Source organism: Gadus macrocephalus, chromosome 1 (assembly GCF_031168955.1).
Source record: "Gadus macrocephalus chromosome 1, ASM3116895v1".
Taxonomy (NCBI): Eukaryota; Metazoa; Chordata; class Actinopteri; order Gadiformes; family Gadidae; genus Gadus; species Gadus macrocephalus.
Window position 1 is genome coordinate 11,766,427 of NC_082382.1, and position 16,241 is coordinate 11,782,667.

At 45.8% G+C, this 16,241-nt stretch overlaps 1 protein-coding gene and 1 non-coding gene across 12 annotated transcripts; both read left to right on the forward strand.

Annotated features, from left to right (window-relative positions):
* Nucleotides 1-413: 413 nt before the first annotated feature.
* On the forward strand, nt 414-16,055 carry LOC132446410 (MYND-type zinc finger-containing chromatin reader ZMYND8-like). Of its 11 annotated transcripts, XM_060036911.1 has the most exons (22): nt 414-681; nt 2,038-2,102; nt 2,192-2,427; nt 7,084-7,154; nt 7,554-7,717; nt 8,976-9,197; nt 9,524-9,637; nt 9,748-9,846; nt 9,939-10,026; nt 10,123-10,178; nt 10,266-10,343; nt 10,472-10,587; nt 10,722-11,200; nt 11,355-11,483; nt 11,621-11,770; nt 12,132-12,644; nt 12,782-13,291; nt 13,794-13,972; nt 14,139-14,219; nt 14,335-14,413; nt 14,533-14,784; nt 14,949-16,055. In XM_060036911.1, the coding sequence occupies exons 3-22, from the start codon at nt 2,414-2,416 to the stop codon at nt 15,128-15,130; spliced, it is 3,576 nt and encodes a 1,191-aa protein (XP_059892894.1). In that variant the 5' UTR covers nt 414-681; nt 2,038-2,102; nt 2,192-2,413; the 3' UTR covers nt 15,131-16,055. The 11 variants fall into 11 exon arrangements, with proteins under 11 accessions (XP_059892894.1, XP_059892978.1, XP_059892826.1 ...); XM_060036995.1 differs by lacking the exon at nt 2,038-2,102; XM_060036843.1 differs by lacking the exon at nt 414-681 and having other exon boundaries at nt 1,828-2,102.
* On the forward strand, nt 1,444-1,516 carry trnak-cuu (transfer RNA lysine (anticodon CUU)). Its single transcript has one exon. It is a non-coding gene; the product is annotated as a tRNA-Lys (tRNA).
* Nucleotides 16,056-16,241: the final 186 nt, after the last annotated feature.

A 16,241-nucleotide genomic window follows, 5' to 3' on the forward strand; every position in this document is an offset into this window, starting at 1 on the left:
ATATGAACCTCCCACCAGCTAACCTCGTTCCCAGGCGTCCTCGTTTAAAGACGGAAGGCCTGGCAGAGGTTGATCCAAACGAGCGTTCTGTCGAGAGAGGCGGGACTTTGAGTTTATATGGGTTTAACCCATGGACAGTTTAGACCCCCAGAAAGTTTAACCAGAAACGGCTAGAGGCGAGAGAGAGGGAGGGACTATATATTTTCATTTATGGTACATTTTTCGGATATTGCTTTGTAAAATTAGTCTACAAAACTCTCTTTTCATTATTCTTGTCGTGGACGTGGTGGTTGTTCTTGTCATGTTAGTATTATTTGAACTCCGGGGAATGTTAACTTGCGTAAACGGTTAACAGGAAGTAGAATACCGGAAGTTCAGTTATCGTGTTGCGTTTCAGGATAGAACCGCCCACCGGCGTCACGGAGACCAGAAACACTCGTAACCACCGAACGGTTATCCCGAACCGAACACAGTTCCCATTCCCAAAACTTTGCAATCAGGTTTCATGAGGCATAATAAGGGCCTGCATTAACAAATTGATATAGAAGTTAGTCGTAATGTTTCAATGAGGAGAGGGATGCAAGAGGAAATGTTGATGCTCCTTGTGTTAAAACAAACATATTATTATATGACCCGACTGCAAACAGATGTGTCACCGATCATCTGAACGGTTACCAAAAGGTAGGCCTACGTACTAACGTTGCATGCTAATTGTATTGCAATGTACAATATATACCGAAATATGTATCCTTACCAGCATTATAACATGAACTTTGTACATATGTCAGTACTCTGTTACTACGATGGTTAAATTACATTTGATGTGAAACTGACACTATTGTGTGGACCAGGCCCTCGGGGTCAAGAGCTTGTAACCCCCGCTGATACGTCAGTGGACCACCCGAGAGAAAGATATGCGATTTCAAATGGCAACAACTCTAATACAATGCAACTTAATAACCCGATTATTTCATTCACTTTTAAAATTCGTTTTAAGGTCTTTGTAGCCCATATTTCTATCTGCAATATCGAGCCATACTATCGAGGGCTTTAGCTCCCGTTTATCTTTACCTTTATGTTTGATTATGTGCAGAATCAACCAAGGAGCCTACATGTGGATGATTAACTTGCAGGGACCAATTAGGTGAATTGTTTATCTTGTACACAAGAAACTGTTAACTATTATTATGTTATCTACCTTGCAATTCAGGGAACACTTTGCTCATACATGCTTTATAGCCGTTTGGACACTAGAGGTCAGCATTTTACAGGGTAGGCCAGTCTATGGGCTTACAACAGGATGTGTGCACTCGGATAATGTAGGGCAACGATGCAACGTATCTGTCTTGCAACGGTCATTACTTGCCATGATCGACATTTGTGTTTACATATTAATCACTCGAATGTGGAATTAAATTGAGAGTTACATTCTTAAGTTTTCAGGCCCGGCTAGCTCAGTCGGTAGAGCATGAGACTCTTAATCTCAGGGTCGTGGGTTCGAGCCCCACGTTGGGCGCAGTACTTTTCTCACCCCTATGAAACAGTGTGTCTTGTTATTCCTCCCCTCTCACGTTAAACGAGTTAGATAGGATACCATAACAGCAAAGCTGACATATTCATGGCACACACCCCTAATGTAAAGAGAATTTGATGAAGGTTATACACACAAATCATTCAACAAAATCATTCGATTTTCTGTCCTTTAATGGTGAATATGAGATTTTTTCTGAACATGTAGTTTACTTACTCATTTATTTTATATGGTTATCTGAGGTCTATGGGTTTTTAGATCTTATACATAAAATATTTATTGTACAATTGTAGGCTTCCACATAGTGGGCCTTTTTAAAACCTCGTATAATTGGACATGTTTGGTCTTTGTATATCGTGTATAGCTGTAACCTCTATTTCCTCTGAGGAGTGAGAAGGAGGGAGGAGTTAGACAAAGGCCCTATCCACACACAAAAAAATGGAGGCTTGTGCAGTGCATGGTGTCCTGTTTTCACATTCTACATGCTGCCAATTCTACCTCTGTAGGCTCCCAAATTAAGCAGCCAGCACCAGATGCAACCTTGGAAAGCGTCACAGTAATGGTTTACAGGGTTTGTATACCAATACTCTGTCGTTTTATGTGTTATTTTGTCATTTAGGCCTCGCTCATTCTTTCTCTCCCTGTCTCTCGCACTCACAGAGCTGCCCCTGCCTGCGCTGAACAAAGATAATTACTCAGGAAACACAGCGGCCAATGGGGAGCCGCCTTGCATTCTGCCTGTGAGGGAAGCAGCCAGTCAGAATCTGGCTAACATCACTCAGGCCTGATCGCCTTGCCTGAAGAGCGGAGCCTTCCCCGGCTGAGGGCTGAGAGTGTCCTCCATGTTTTATAAGTGTTGACATAACAGTGTGTCAGGCAGCCATGCATCCACAGAGGTAAGCCCCGTCTTTTTCATCTCGATTCCTATGACAACAGGGCTTCTTTCTCTTGCTGTGACTGTGTTGCTTCTGAATACTATACCGAAGAACTGGGATCTTGATATCCCAGAAGGGAAGGGGAGGGGGAGGGGTGTGGGTGGACTGAAGGCCTTGCAGGCCTCAGCTGCACACAGTGCTTAGTGTGGGGGGTTGGGCGAGGACTCTCACCCCTTGGTCTCTCTCTTGTTTGTCAGGGTCACATGGGTGGCCCAGACGAATACACTGACCTGCAAGAGGCAGAGTGTACCATGGCCAATCATTTATTCGTCTCTTTTGATAATGCATAGGGAGTGAAGATTTTATGTTCATAGGGAAAAGGAAAATGGCCCCACAGTTCTCCTTGTTCTGCTTTGGAAGCCTTGGTTTGCAAACTGGCAGAGGAGACGTGGGGGATGGGCACTGGAGGAGCAGGGGTGTGTTGTGTACTCTTTGTAAGCAGGTCTGCTGTGTTCTTATCTTCTGTACCATTCTGAAGCCAGGGAATGGACATATGGAGGGGCATGGGGCCAGGGGGCAAACAGATGTGCCTGTAAAAAGAATATGGTTTGTGGTGGCCTCAAGTCATTCTCTAAGAGCTGTACCTGAATACTCTTAGTATTATAGTTATACTTTATTTTTAATGAATACCTGCCGTGTGCATGGAGATTTTGGCTGTTTGGATTTTTCCTCCCTCTGACCGCTGAACCGAGATGAAAGGGCATTGTTGGTTTTTAGTCATTGTTGGAAAGTGACTGTTTATCTTGTTCCATTGGAATTTAATGTACACGTCTTCTTTATATTCTCCCTTTCTTTAATTTTTCCTTTCAATATATCGTCACTAGGCCGTACAACGTGCTGCTGCATGGTTCTCCGGTCCTGGCACTATGAAACAGCCCCCTGCTACATTGTTTCTAAAGCACCATCCACCATTAAAATGTTTCATCGACATTATGTTCACCAACACATCTTGTTCCATATTCAAAGAAGCTTCATAGTAAACCGTCATTTGTTTATTTATCTTCCCTGGGATCAGAGCAGATCAAACTTCATGATCTGTTCTCTCAACTTCATGAAAGTGTAAAGATGAAAATTGAAATGAAGAAAGCCAATAGAGCCATTACTCAATTTCACTCTCACTTCCTATTTTAAGGGGAAAACACAAGAGCAATGCCAAGCTTTTTCTCTTCAGTTTCAGCAACGTTATTTCTGACACCATTTTAATTTAACCTAAATCCTTAAAAGATAAACCACTCGCATTCCTATGACTACCTTAATAATTAGTCATCATGCGTGGTATTTTACAGGAATGGCGTTCGACAAGTAAAGAACAAGATACAGTCAGATGAGTGTGTAGATAACCACCCACAGGTTGACAAAACGACCCTCCAACATGCTCCACAAAACCCTAGATATGATCTACAAAGGAATTTTCCTGGAGCTCTCTGGTTAACGTTATTCATGTTCAATACGGGGTGAGCTAAACTGATTGGAAATAAACAGATGCAGGGGAAATCTCTGCATTGCAGCAAAATGCTTTTTAAGAGGAAGAGGGAAGCTCGCACACGGGGATCTGTGTGGCACAGCACAGCCGACCAATAGTGTTCCACCCTGTTAGACCCGCAGCCAATTGCAGCTGTAGTTGAGGTTAAAGATTGACAATCGGAGGGAGAGCAGGAGGGAGGGCAAGGGCCTTCTGGAAAATTCCACAGCCATCTTTGAATCACCTTTTTTTTCCTCCATGATATGAAATGAAGGTTGCAAGGGTTTCATTTTTGTTTTCTTTGCGTAACAAAGGTAGATTTGACGTGTTGGAATATGTGAGCCATAATGGCGGAGTAACATTATCGGTATGTTTTAAACAGACATTAATACATTGTCCAACCAGTTTTCTTTTATTGACATACTTTCGATTTAATGCAGGACATGTACTTGACCACGAGTAGACACGCGTTACTGATGTATTTCCTAACAACTTGGTAATCCAAAAATGCACGGGTGCATTTGTGTGTCTGCATATGAATGTGCAGTTGTCACGGACGGTTGCATTTTCCTCCTGTTAGTTTCTCCATTCCTATTTATACAAGGACAATGCTTTTTCTTTGGGATGTGGTTGTACTGATCCTAACGGTTGTTTAGGCGGATAGGCCTTCCTGAAAATAAGAATGCAAGTTCGCACCTCCTGCTACATTTATGTAACTAGGTTATAGGTATGGTGTACTAAGATGTTACTAGGACGGTATCCAATACAGGCAGTCAATCATTCTCTGAAACCTCAGCATCTTTTTTTTCCTAAACGTTTACTAGTTGTTTTATATGGTTTTCATCCAATTGTAGTTTTTCTCCCTCTCATGCTCATCGGTTCCTAGGTTTGCCCGGTTCAGCGTTGAACTGTAATCTCCACCGAGCGGTGGTCCTCCTGCATGGATGTGCCCGAGACTGAGCCTCCGAGTGGGGGATGGGGGAGAGTGGGGGAGGAGGAGGAGGCGGCGGAGGAGGAGGTGGTGGTGGTGGTTGTGGGGGGGGGGGGGGGGGGGGAGCAAGCTGTGGCCTCCATTTTCTGTGATGAGAAAACCCTGCTCGGCTCTCACAGGAGTGGAATTTCAAGGCATCGAGTCAGTTGTTGTTTCCCCTCTCCTTTTTTTTGTCTCTCAGGTACTCAATGATAGGGCTATGCTGTCAATGTTTTGCTGAACCTGGTCTTTATGGAATATTCCCAGAACCTGCAGAGGATTTATTTGGTCTACCACCCTTATAGCATTACGGGCAGTGTTAGTGGAGCATAGGTCCTGGTCTGAGAATGTATTTTGGAACAGCCCACGTCTTCTTCACTTGCGTCTGTTTATTCTGTCTATTTTCCTTTTTTCGACAAGAAGATTAACGTCACCGTTGCATTGGTACGTCCATTGGTGATAAACAAGACGTTCTGTGGGCGTTCTTGCAACCAAAGGCACAAGAGTGCTGTCCCTGCTTTAGTAACGCGTAGCAGAGGAAGCTGGCTAACGTTTTCTCATTTTCATGTGGGCCTCGTTTGTTCATTCGGTCTGGAACAGGAAGGCCCTGGAGCGGTTTGTGGGTGTGCATGCATGCGCGCGCACGTTTGTGTGTGTGGGTGTGTGTGTGTGTGTGTATGTGTGAGTGTTTGCCTGTGGGTGTAAGTAATAGGTATGTAGTTTGATTCTGGTTTCATGTTTTATGCTCTATAGGTGATCCTGCTGGTGCCTGAAAGAAAAAAAAACAGTTTCTGCGTTTGCCTAATGATGAGAGGATTGGTAAAAAACGTTTGGAACCACAATCCTGGTGACTATTAATCAGGTTGTTGCTGAGTCAGGCTTTCTGTAATATAGTATTGTATTTCCCTCCATATATATCATATGTGTCAAACAGATTGTACTCGTCTATTGTTTACAGCTTTGGATGCATTCCAGCTTCTCAAGCTACTATTGCTACTAGCGCTTATTTTTCTTACCCTTCACTATCTGTGCCTTTGTAATCAGCTAGTTGACTCGTTTGATCATCGCTTTGTGGAATTCCACCCTGAAAAAGCTTATGGAATCTCTTTCTGCCTCTCTTTCAATGTGGTTGAACTTTTTTGTCGGTTGACCATACGACCCATGTCTCAACTGGAAACCAGAGCTCTGAGGACCCGGGCCGATGCCTGGCGAAGTGTGTGACCTGTCAGGGGTCCTGCCTAGGATTTTTCTCTTAAGGGTCGTCTCAAAGAGAGGGACATCCTTGGAACACGGCCCTCTGTGACTCTGACAAAGGAGGAGCCGGACTCTGAAAGAGCCCCATTCATCAGCAGGCGTCCCCTTTGTTCTCCTCCTCCTCTGCTCAGGAAGTACGCAGAGAAGGGGTGACTCCAAAAAAAAAAAAGAACCAGGATTTATAACCACTGCTGGGGTTGCGTTTTTGTGCGTGTATGGGATGGTAGGGCTCTATCTTCTTTTGACAGATTCAATATTGGATGATGCAGATGAAAACAACCAATCTGTATGAAAGTAATGGAACACTCCTTGTTGTTGTTTAGTCTCCGACCTCATTGTTTCAGCCAAAGCCAGAAATGTTTACCAGTGCCAGGGTTTTAATCCCGGGAGCCTATTTGAGCGTTGTGTTGCTATTTGTCTCTAAGAACAGCCCCTAGAGCCCTGAGGTCGAGCTGTTGTTGGAGACGGGCCGCTGGAGGCGTCACAGGTGACTGCTGTGAATCACTGTGAGACCTTGTCGGCTAGGCATGAATCCAGGGCTAGTGTTGCAGACTTTGGGGATTTGACCAAACAACTGATTCATACTATTGAGGAGGGACATGTGGGCTGCGGGCCTGTTGTAGTGTTGTCATGGAGAGATATACTTTTTGAGGTGGGATATGTTGAGGCTTGAGCGGTGGTTACTTGTGATCAAAAGAGAACGATGCGAGCCGTATTCATAATCCTAAAGACCCAACCAAACGATCGCACTGACAAATAACCGAGAAGTGTGCAATCGCTCTCTAGTGACACCTCCCCAGGGCATGGGGGGTGCCTAGGGTGATGTACTTGTTTACTGTGGCTCTCTTTCCTCTGTGAACGCTTGTTGACTTTGTCCCACCTCCTAATTCACCCCCTCCCTCCTTTGTTGCACTTGTTCTCTGCTTTGCAGCTTGGCTGAAGAGGAAATCAAGACTGAGTCCGATGTACTAGAAGGGATGGAGGTGTCCGTGCCAACCAAAGGTAAGCCCCTCACATCACCTCCCTGTGCTTGAGGTCTAGGGTCAGTGGTTTCGTTTTTGTTAATTTAGAGATTGTGTGAAAGTTCCAAGGTCAGGGTTGCCACACTGGTAAACAGATAACATTGTTCCTGAAAGCGTGTTTTTAGAGCTTGTGTCAGGAGTCAACAGATATGCCGCCTGGTGGTCTGGGTGCATCTCTTAAGCCTCTGTTGACCTTGTATAGAAAAGCTGCAAGCCAGTAAAGACGAATGTCTGCAATCAGCCAAATTGAGTACCGTTCTGTTGTTGAATGAAATAAAATAAATCCTTTCCAATAACATTTGTCCCGATGTTAGGAGAGCGGTGGTGACATTAGTTTGGTGTTTGATCAAATATTTGATTTCCCCTCGTCCGTGTCCAGTCCCTGACCCCCCAGGGTCAGCGGAACGGGTGCTGGTACCTCAGAAAAGGAAGGTGTCGAGTCCCACCCATTCCTCCAATGGCCACTCCCCGACCGACACCTCCCCAAGCCCTGTGAAGAAGAAGAAGAAACCTGGAGCCATGAGCTCTCACAACAAAGACCAGGTAAGGATGGAGAGACCTGTTTGGTTGAAACTCGCTGGGCAGTGTTGAGTGGTTTTTGAAGAGTTGTACTTCCTGCACCTACTCACAATGCTTTTTCCAGTTGATTTTAATGAAGTGTTAGATTGTTATCGTGGTATGCATGTTGTATGCATTGCTTTTTAATCACTTTACATATAAAGATCCAATGTTCAGAAAGCTGATTAAAAGGACAATATTCACAAAAGGTTTTCCACTGATGCCCTATGTTGTCTCTTTGTAACTTGCATGACAAACACACTTGCATAAAGGATGATTCCATCTTTTTACATGAGGTACTGCAACAGGACTACCTACGTATCAATGGGCTTATTTGTTTTTTAATTGGCATATGAATACACAACACCGCCACGACCACCACCGGCCGCCCCCTCTCTTGAAACATGACTTGTTTGTCATGATATCAGTGGGGGAGGGGTTGGTGTGTCGTGTGAGTGATCGTTAGTGACCATTAGTAAACTGATTAAGCATACTCCCCATGTTCACCAAAACCGCTCATTTGCAACACAAAATCAGGTTTCACTAACAGTATTCAGTTTCATTAGTTTCAACAGTTTCATGCCCAATGAACGACAGTAGAATGCTGCTCATGCTCTGTTTAATCATCGCCATGGGGCCAGCTAGGCTTGAACTTTGAACTTTTTTTTTTTGTTGAAACTGTTAACGTTTACAATATGTTGTTGCAGTGGGCAGATTTGGCTAGAATAATGAACAGATTATGACTGTTCCGCAATGTCTTATGATTATTCTGCAAGGTCTTATGACTACTCTGCAATATCTAGCCAAATCAGCTCCATTTTTCCCAATGCTTAAACTGAACCAGTCACATGATCAGGGCATTCAGATGTGCTGAGGTGTTCTGATCACTAAGTTGACTTGTTTATTAGAAGACAAACCCACCTCACAGGCCTTTTCGTTCTATTGACTCCACAAAAAGATCAGTTGCTTGGATTCTCAAGTTTATATTCCACTATATCGTGGAAAAGCACAATTAAATAACATACAGCTTTGCCTCTCCATAGTCCAAAGCACACCACCAGTTGAACCAGCCTGTGGGTCGGGTGTCAGCTTGGTTGCCCCTTTGTTCCTCCTAACCCTGCCTTATTGACACTTGTTGTTGTTGTTGTTGTTGTGGTTTCTGTTGCACTGCACCTCTTTTGTTTGTTGTTTCGGCCTGTGTTTTTGAAACCTGCCCCCTTGTTTCTTCTCACCCGCATTCCAGTCAGAGCTAAGGCACGGCCCCTTTTACTATGCCAAGCAGCCGGCACTCACCACAGACCCTGTTGATGTTGTACCGCAGGACGGCAGGAACGACTTCTATTGCTGGCTGTGCCACCGCGAGGGTCAGGTGCTCTGCTGTGAGCTCTGCCCTCGGGTGTACCACGCCAAGTGCCTCAAACTGCCCGCCGAGCCTGAGGGCGATTGGTTCTGTCCAGAGTGTGAGGTATCTCATCAGAGATTTGTGCACTTGTGGGTGTTTGTGGGTTTGTACTGTGGGCGCGCGCGCCCATGTGGGTGCGCACATCATTTGCACGTGACCTATATGGTGGATGTGTGTACTTGCAACGCAATTGATTGTAGTCCTAATGTAAGGGTATTGGGCCTATCCCTTTACAGGTTTAAGCTACATACCGGTACATTTATTATTTTATTACTTTTACTGATGCTAACTATTTGTTTAAAGTATACGTCTGGTTTTGCGGGGGATGCTAGCCTAAGTTATACTTTTGTTGTTGCCATATTGAAATTTGTCTGCCCCTCCTTTTACAGAAAATAACCGTGGCAGAATGCATAGAGACCCAAAGCAAGGCCATGACCATGCTCACGATAGACCAGCTATCCTACCTGCTTAAGTTTGCCCTCCAGAAGATGAAACAGCCAGGGGTATGCCCAGAGACTTCATATTTACACTCTTCAGGCATGAACTGTGGACATTTAATGAACGGACAACATGACTCTGTCTAATGGCTGCATGTGTGTTGGCCACTGTCTAGACGGAGCCCTTCCATAAGCCTGTGGCTTTGGAACAGCACCCAGATTATGCAGAATACATCTTTCACGCAATGGACCTTTTCACCCTAGAGAAGGTACTTGTATGTACACGTATGAACTGAAACTACTCTTCACATTTTTATTTTCTTTATTTTGTGTTAATCACACTGATTCTGTTCATGTTCTTCTACAGAATGTCAAAAAGAAGATGTATGGCTGTACTGAAGCCTTTCTGGCTGATGTGAAATGGATCTTACACAATTGTATAATTTATAATGGAGGTAGGCAACCTGAGGCTGATTTCGTGTATACATCACTGTGTTTTACTGTGAAAGAATTGGAGTTCAAAACGTGTCATTTTTTTCAACCCCTTCTAGGTAATCACAAACTAACCGCAACAGCAAAGGTCATTGTTAAGATTTGTGAACATGAGGTAAGTGATTTGTCCCTTCCCTTCATCATGGAAAACTCAAGTTGTTGTGTTCTGTATGTTAAACATTCCTACTTCTATTTCTTACAGATGAATGAGATAGAGGTCTGTCCAGAGTGCTACCTGTCGTCCTGCCAAAAAAGGGATAACTGGTTCTGTGAGCCATGTGTGAGTCTCTATCCATATCCAACCGTGTGTATGCGTGTGCGTAAACCCGCCCTTAATATTTTTTAATGGAAACCATATGGACTGTAACTAACCGTGGCCTATCGATTCCTCTCCCTTGGTCCCTGCAGAGCCCGCCCCACCCTCTGGTGTGGGCCAAGCTGAAGGGCTTCCCGTTCTGGCCGGCTAAAGCACTGCGGGAGAAGGACGGCCAGGTAGACGCACGCTTCTTCGGTCAACACGACAGGTGAGTCTCATACACCATGAGGGTCAGACTGATGGATCTACTCACACAAAGCTTAGAGGATCAATGTTTCTACCTCCACATCGTCAAAACGCTGTTGTGACATTTCTTTTTTCTGCATCTCTTTCTGTTTCTAGGGCTTGGGTGCCGCTCAACAACTGCTACCTCATGTCCAAAGAAATCCCGTTCTCGGTGAAGAAGACCAAGAGCATCTTCAACAGCGCCATGCAGGAGATGGAGGTCTACGTGGAGAACATCCGCAGGAAATTCGGCGTCTTCAACTACGCGCCGTTCCGCACGCCCTTCACCCCCAACAACCAGCTGCAGATGCTGCTGGACCCGTCCAACCCCGGGGCGGGCACCGTGAAACTTGAGAAACCGGAAAAGCTGCGCCTCAACTTTGACATCACCATATCCCCCAAGATGCTCCTGGGCAAGAGCTCGGCGCCCAGCGGCATGAGCCGGCGCATCTCCATGACGGACATGCCGCGCTCCCCCATGAGCACCAACTCCTCCGTCCACACGGGGTCGGACGCGGAGCCGGACGGCAACGACAAGCCACCCCGGAACCTGCCGTTCCACTACAGCACGGGAGAGGAGTCCATGGATTTCAGCGGTACTTCATGTTCCTTACGCCTTAGGTTGAGTGTGTATGTTGGTGGTTGGGGGGGGGCCTTACCTGTGGGGGGGCGGGTATTATCTGGTGTGTTTACATGACGTGTTCAAACGATGGACGATCATGACCCGGTTTGTTTTCGGTTTATCTCCAGCATCCCCCGCCTCGTCGAAGATAGGCCCAGCAGGCAGCGCGACGGGCAGCCCGAAGCCCTTCAACCCTGGGCTGGTGCCAAAGCAGGAGAGGACGACAGGCCCAGGGAGCATCCTTAATCTGAATCTGGGTCAGTCCTGTTGTATGCTTGTGTGCATAACACTGTGTACATTTACAATTAAGGTTGCATCAGACTGTTGGGAGTTCAGGAAGGGCTGAAATGCTTTCAAAGAGGTTAAGGTTGTCTGTTGACCGCTCGCTTTGTAGACCGGGTGAAGGCTGAGATGGATCTGAAGGAGCTGAGTGAGTCTGTGCAGCAGCAACAGCAACAGCAGCAGGGTGCGGCGGTCCTACCCACACCGAAGAGACCAATCAGAAGCCTGGACAAGACCATAGAAAGCTGCAAGGCCCAACTGGGTGAGATACCATAATACTTTATCGTCGGGATAGTACTGAACTTGTAGTGTTCTCATGACGGTTTGCGTTTGGTTTTATAATGAAGCGATGTACAACATTGACGTGTTCATCTATTGTTCTGTTTTACGTATCCAAAGAGTTATTTGATATACTGAACATGACTCGAAGACGTTCTCACTGAACATGGCACAAAGTTTCTGAATTATTAACGACGACATCAATACTCTGTGGAATAAGCCGTACTGATCATGTTGTGTGGTTGAATGTAGGGTCAACCACACAGCTGCCACATAAGCTGAAGTACCCTTAAATTGTTATTTGTCCTGGCAAAAACATTTAATCTCTTTTTCCGTCTGTACAGGCATAGACGAGATATCGGAAGATGTCTACAAAGGTGTGGAACACAGTGACTCTGAGGATTCAGACAAATCCGACTCCAGCGACAGCGAGTACCCAAGCGATGAGGAGCACAAGCCCAAGAGCTCGGCCCATGAGGACAAGGAGAAAGCTGAGAGAAGGAGGCCAAGGTCCTTAGGCCAGGGGGAGGGCCCGGAGGGAGGGTCGGACACGGGGGATAAGGTCACCCCCGATCCCTTGGTCACAGAGAAGCAGGGCAGCAACGGCCAGGATAGGGACCCCCAGGACAAGCCCAGGGCGGCCGGGGGTCAGCCCCCTCTGGATACAACCAAGGCCCCAGAGGAAGGGAGGTCGGCTGCCCTTGCATCCTCGGCAGAGCAAGACTCTGATTCTGAAAGAGAGCTGGTGATCGACCTGGGTGATGAGAATGGAGGCCGCGATCGCAAGAGGCCCAAGAAAGAGCCTGCAACTTCTATGGCCAAATTGGTCAAAGATCCTTCTGCTGTCAAGATGGAAGGTGAAACTTTATGAATTTATCTTGGCCCTATTCCTCTGTTGATATGAACTGCAATGATAAATGTCTCCAAGGTGAAGGTTAAATATTGCAATATTAATATTTGTTTGTCTGTCGATTTGCTTTAACTTTGGACCTAGGTAAATTTCCATTGTCTGCTGTAGCAGCCTCACCAGCACAGGAAGCTTTGAACCAAAAAGACTCCTCCCAGCCCCCCACAATGGCTGCCCACAGCCTAGTGTCTGCAGCGGCTTCCGCTCAGACCACCACAGCCCCTGTCTGGAGCCCCCCCGCCCCCTCTCCTTCCTCCACTTCGGCGTCCACCACCAGCAGCACCTCCACATCCGTCGCCGCCGCTCCTTCAGCTGCAAAGAAACAGCGCCCTCTGCTGCCCAAGGAGGCGGGTCAGGCTGTGCCCCGCGCGGTCGTGTGGAATCCCACGAGCAAGTTCCCCACCTCCTTCAAGAAGGTGCACGTGCAGAAAGTTCAGAGCCAGCAGCATCAGCAGCCGCCGCAGCAGCCTGCGGAGCCGGCAGCGGTGGCGGCGCCGGCCCCGGTGGCGGCGCCGCTGCAGGCCCACAGCCCGTCACAGTCACAGCAGCAGAACTCCTCGTCCAGCAGCCGCTACCAGACCAGGCAGTCCGCTAAAGGTACACGCAACTGTGGAACAGGAGGACGTGAACACATGCAGACACGGGGTGATAGGTTAGGTTAAAGTCATTCAGAGCGTATCTTATGTCCGTCGTGGATTGGGGTTTAGATTGGCGACAAAACACTTTAGCTTGCTGTGCTTTAAGGCACTGCAGGCCTTATGTGAGGAAACATTTTATATTAGCAGTGGAAATATTTGCTGCATGGACAAGTTGTTGTCATACATGAAACAGTTTGGCTGTAGACTACAGGAAGGTTGGTTCAGTTCGGGTTTCAGTTTCAGTCACATGTGGGTGTTAGAAAATATGTCCCCCAAAGTTTGCTGAGCGCTCTGCGGCCATCTCACAGTGCACCGGATTTGATTTGGATGTTAAATTAATAAAGACCTTTTATGTATTATATTGTTTAATAGGCAAATCATAGGACGATGAGCTTTTCAGGTCCACTAGTCAATTTGAATTTCTTGTGCTGAATATTTAGTAATTGTATTTTGTCCATCAGTGAAAGACCCCCCTCATAGCACTTCAACCTCGTCTGCTACGCCCACCACTGCTGGCGGGGCCAGCTCCACCTCCTCCTCCTCCGCCGCCTCCTCCTCCTCCTCCTTCCTGATTGGAGACCTGCAGATCCCCACAGGCTCAGCTGACGTGGCCGCAGACATAGCCAAGTACACAAGCAAAGTACGTTCAACCCAGAGTTGTGTCAAATCACCAAATAAACTAATGACGACTACCAACATATTTGGTAGTCGTGAATATATCACAAAGCACATATGCACCAGCCTCAAAAGTGATATCCTCTTCCTCCTGGAGTCTAAAATGCAATACCATTGTCAAATCTTCTCAGATGATGGACACAATAAAAGGGACAATGACGGAGATCTACAACGACCTTTCCAAAAGCACATCAGGAAACACAATCGCTGAGGTCGGTGCTCTGGTTTCTACATCGAAACTAGCTACTTTTAATGAAGTAACCTTGAATTAAACGTTCCACTTTCCTTTCCACTGCTATTGGTAATCCTCTGCCTTTTTTCTCACAGATACGACGGTTACGGATAGAGATAGAGAAGCTGCAGTGGTTACATCAGCAAGAGCTGTCTGAGATGAAGCACAATCTGGGTGAGTAGGCTTCACACGTGCACATGTAACCGCAACCGCACACGCACACACGCACTCGGCACACGGGTTTGCAGCAATGTTAGTCTTTAACATTACAAATGCCTTTGTAAACTCCACAGAGCTGACTATGGCGGAGATGCGCCAGAGTCTGGAGCAGGAGAGGGAGAGGCTGGTGGCCGAGGTGAAGAAACAGACGGAGTCGGAGAAACAGCAGGCGGTGGACGAGACCAAGAAGAAACAATGGTGCGCCAACTGCAGGAAGGAGGCCATCTTCTACTGCTGCTGGAACACTAGCTATTGCGACTACCCCTGCCAGCAGGCCCACTGGCCGGAGCACATGAAGTCCTGCACTCAGTCAGGTCGGCCCAACTGTATGAACCTATTGTCACTTCTACTTTCCATCCATAACATATTTTGTTTGTTTCCTTCTCTTTGCATAGTCATAGCTTCACTGCAGGCAAATTCACAAATCTTCACGAGCGTTCCATTGGCTATTTTTTAACACGCACGTCCCCTTTTGCCCTCGTTCAAACAGCCACAGCTCCACAGCCGGAACCCGAGACAGAGCCCAGCTCGGACCCTACGGCCAAGCCTCCGCCTCACCCCCCCGCCACGCAGACACTTCCCTCCGCCGCTGGCTCCATACCAGACAAAAACTCCTCCCCCCGATATTTGGAAAAAAGCAAGGACAGTGCGGCTGGAGTTACTGTAACCTAATTAGACACTATGTACACATACGGTTTTTCCTTTTCAATATGGCCGCCGCCGGCACCACAAGACGAAAAAGCGCAATGTGTAAACGCCACGCATTGCATCGCTGTAAAAACGGAAAGAAAAATTTGTTAATTTCCCCAGCTCCTGTGTTGCCTGTTTTGCTTGGGGATTGAATATTTCAAATCATCCAATAACTTGGATTTTCACAAATGTTTGTAAAGTTGGGCTCACTTCGTAAACTCTCTTAAACATGTATGCTTGTATATTTTTGGACAAGATATTTTTTGGGAGATTTAATGGCTTTGTTACCAGCTCATTTCTGACCTAAGAAGGAAGATTGTATCAAACAATTGAACATTCATTACATGTCATCAGTGCAGTACCAGTGTACTTAATGGTTATAAAACAAATGTTTTCAAAGCAGCCAAAATAAAAGTGAACCCAACTGCTGGGGTGCCAATATATATTTTCAGTAATGTAACGTTCATCCACTTTCTCATTTACCAATATTGTCTAATAACATTTACATTGACTCATGTTTTCCAATGTTGTTCGCCTCTGTACACATACAATTATGTGATTATAAAAATAATCAAAACATTTTAACTGTACAAAGCTTTTTTGTAATAAGAAACATGAACAATATTTATAGTGTTATGATTGTTATGGGATGTTTCATCAAATCACATTTCTGTGTCTAAAAGCAAAAAATGTTTAGGATATACGTTTAATTGAGATGATTGTCACCACAAAGAGCAAAATATTCAACGTTAAAAAAAAGTGTTAAAGAGTCTTATAATGGGGTAAGTGGATACTGTATTTGTGAGCATGTCTTTTTATATTTTGTCATGTTCTCGTTTACATATTGTACATAGATTAAATGAATTGGTGAAGTATAATAAAACTGGGCAGAATGGCTCTGACTACCTTTGTGTGTCAGGTAACAGTTAGTGAAAGAATGTTATTCTGGTCGAATAGGTACGATTTGTTTTTATTACTTGTATGGTGGGATTTAAAATAAAAGTTCAATCGACATATTTGAATGCAATATTCACGAACAATTATTTAACGGTCAGTAATGTTTTAGTCTTCACTCACGTCAACATGTGATCAG

Bases quoted from the DNA above. Each gene is read 5' to 3' on its own strand.
- LOC132446410 (XM_060036723.1), top strand. From the start codon at position 5,528: ATGCATGCGCGCGCACGTTTGTGTGTGTGGGTGTGTGTGTGTGTGTGT. The intron at 10,588-10,721 runs GTGAGTCTCATA...TTCTGTTTCTAG, and splicing joins TTCTTCGGTCAACACGACAG to GGCTTGGGTGCCGCTCAACA. The intron at 14,220-14,334 runs GTCGGTGCTCTG...TTTTTCTCACAG, and splicing joins CAGGAAACACAATCGCTGAG to ATACGACGGTTACGGATAGA.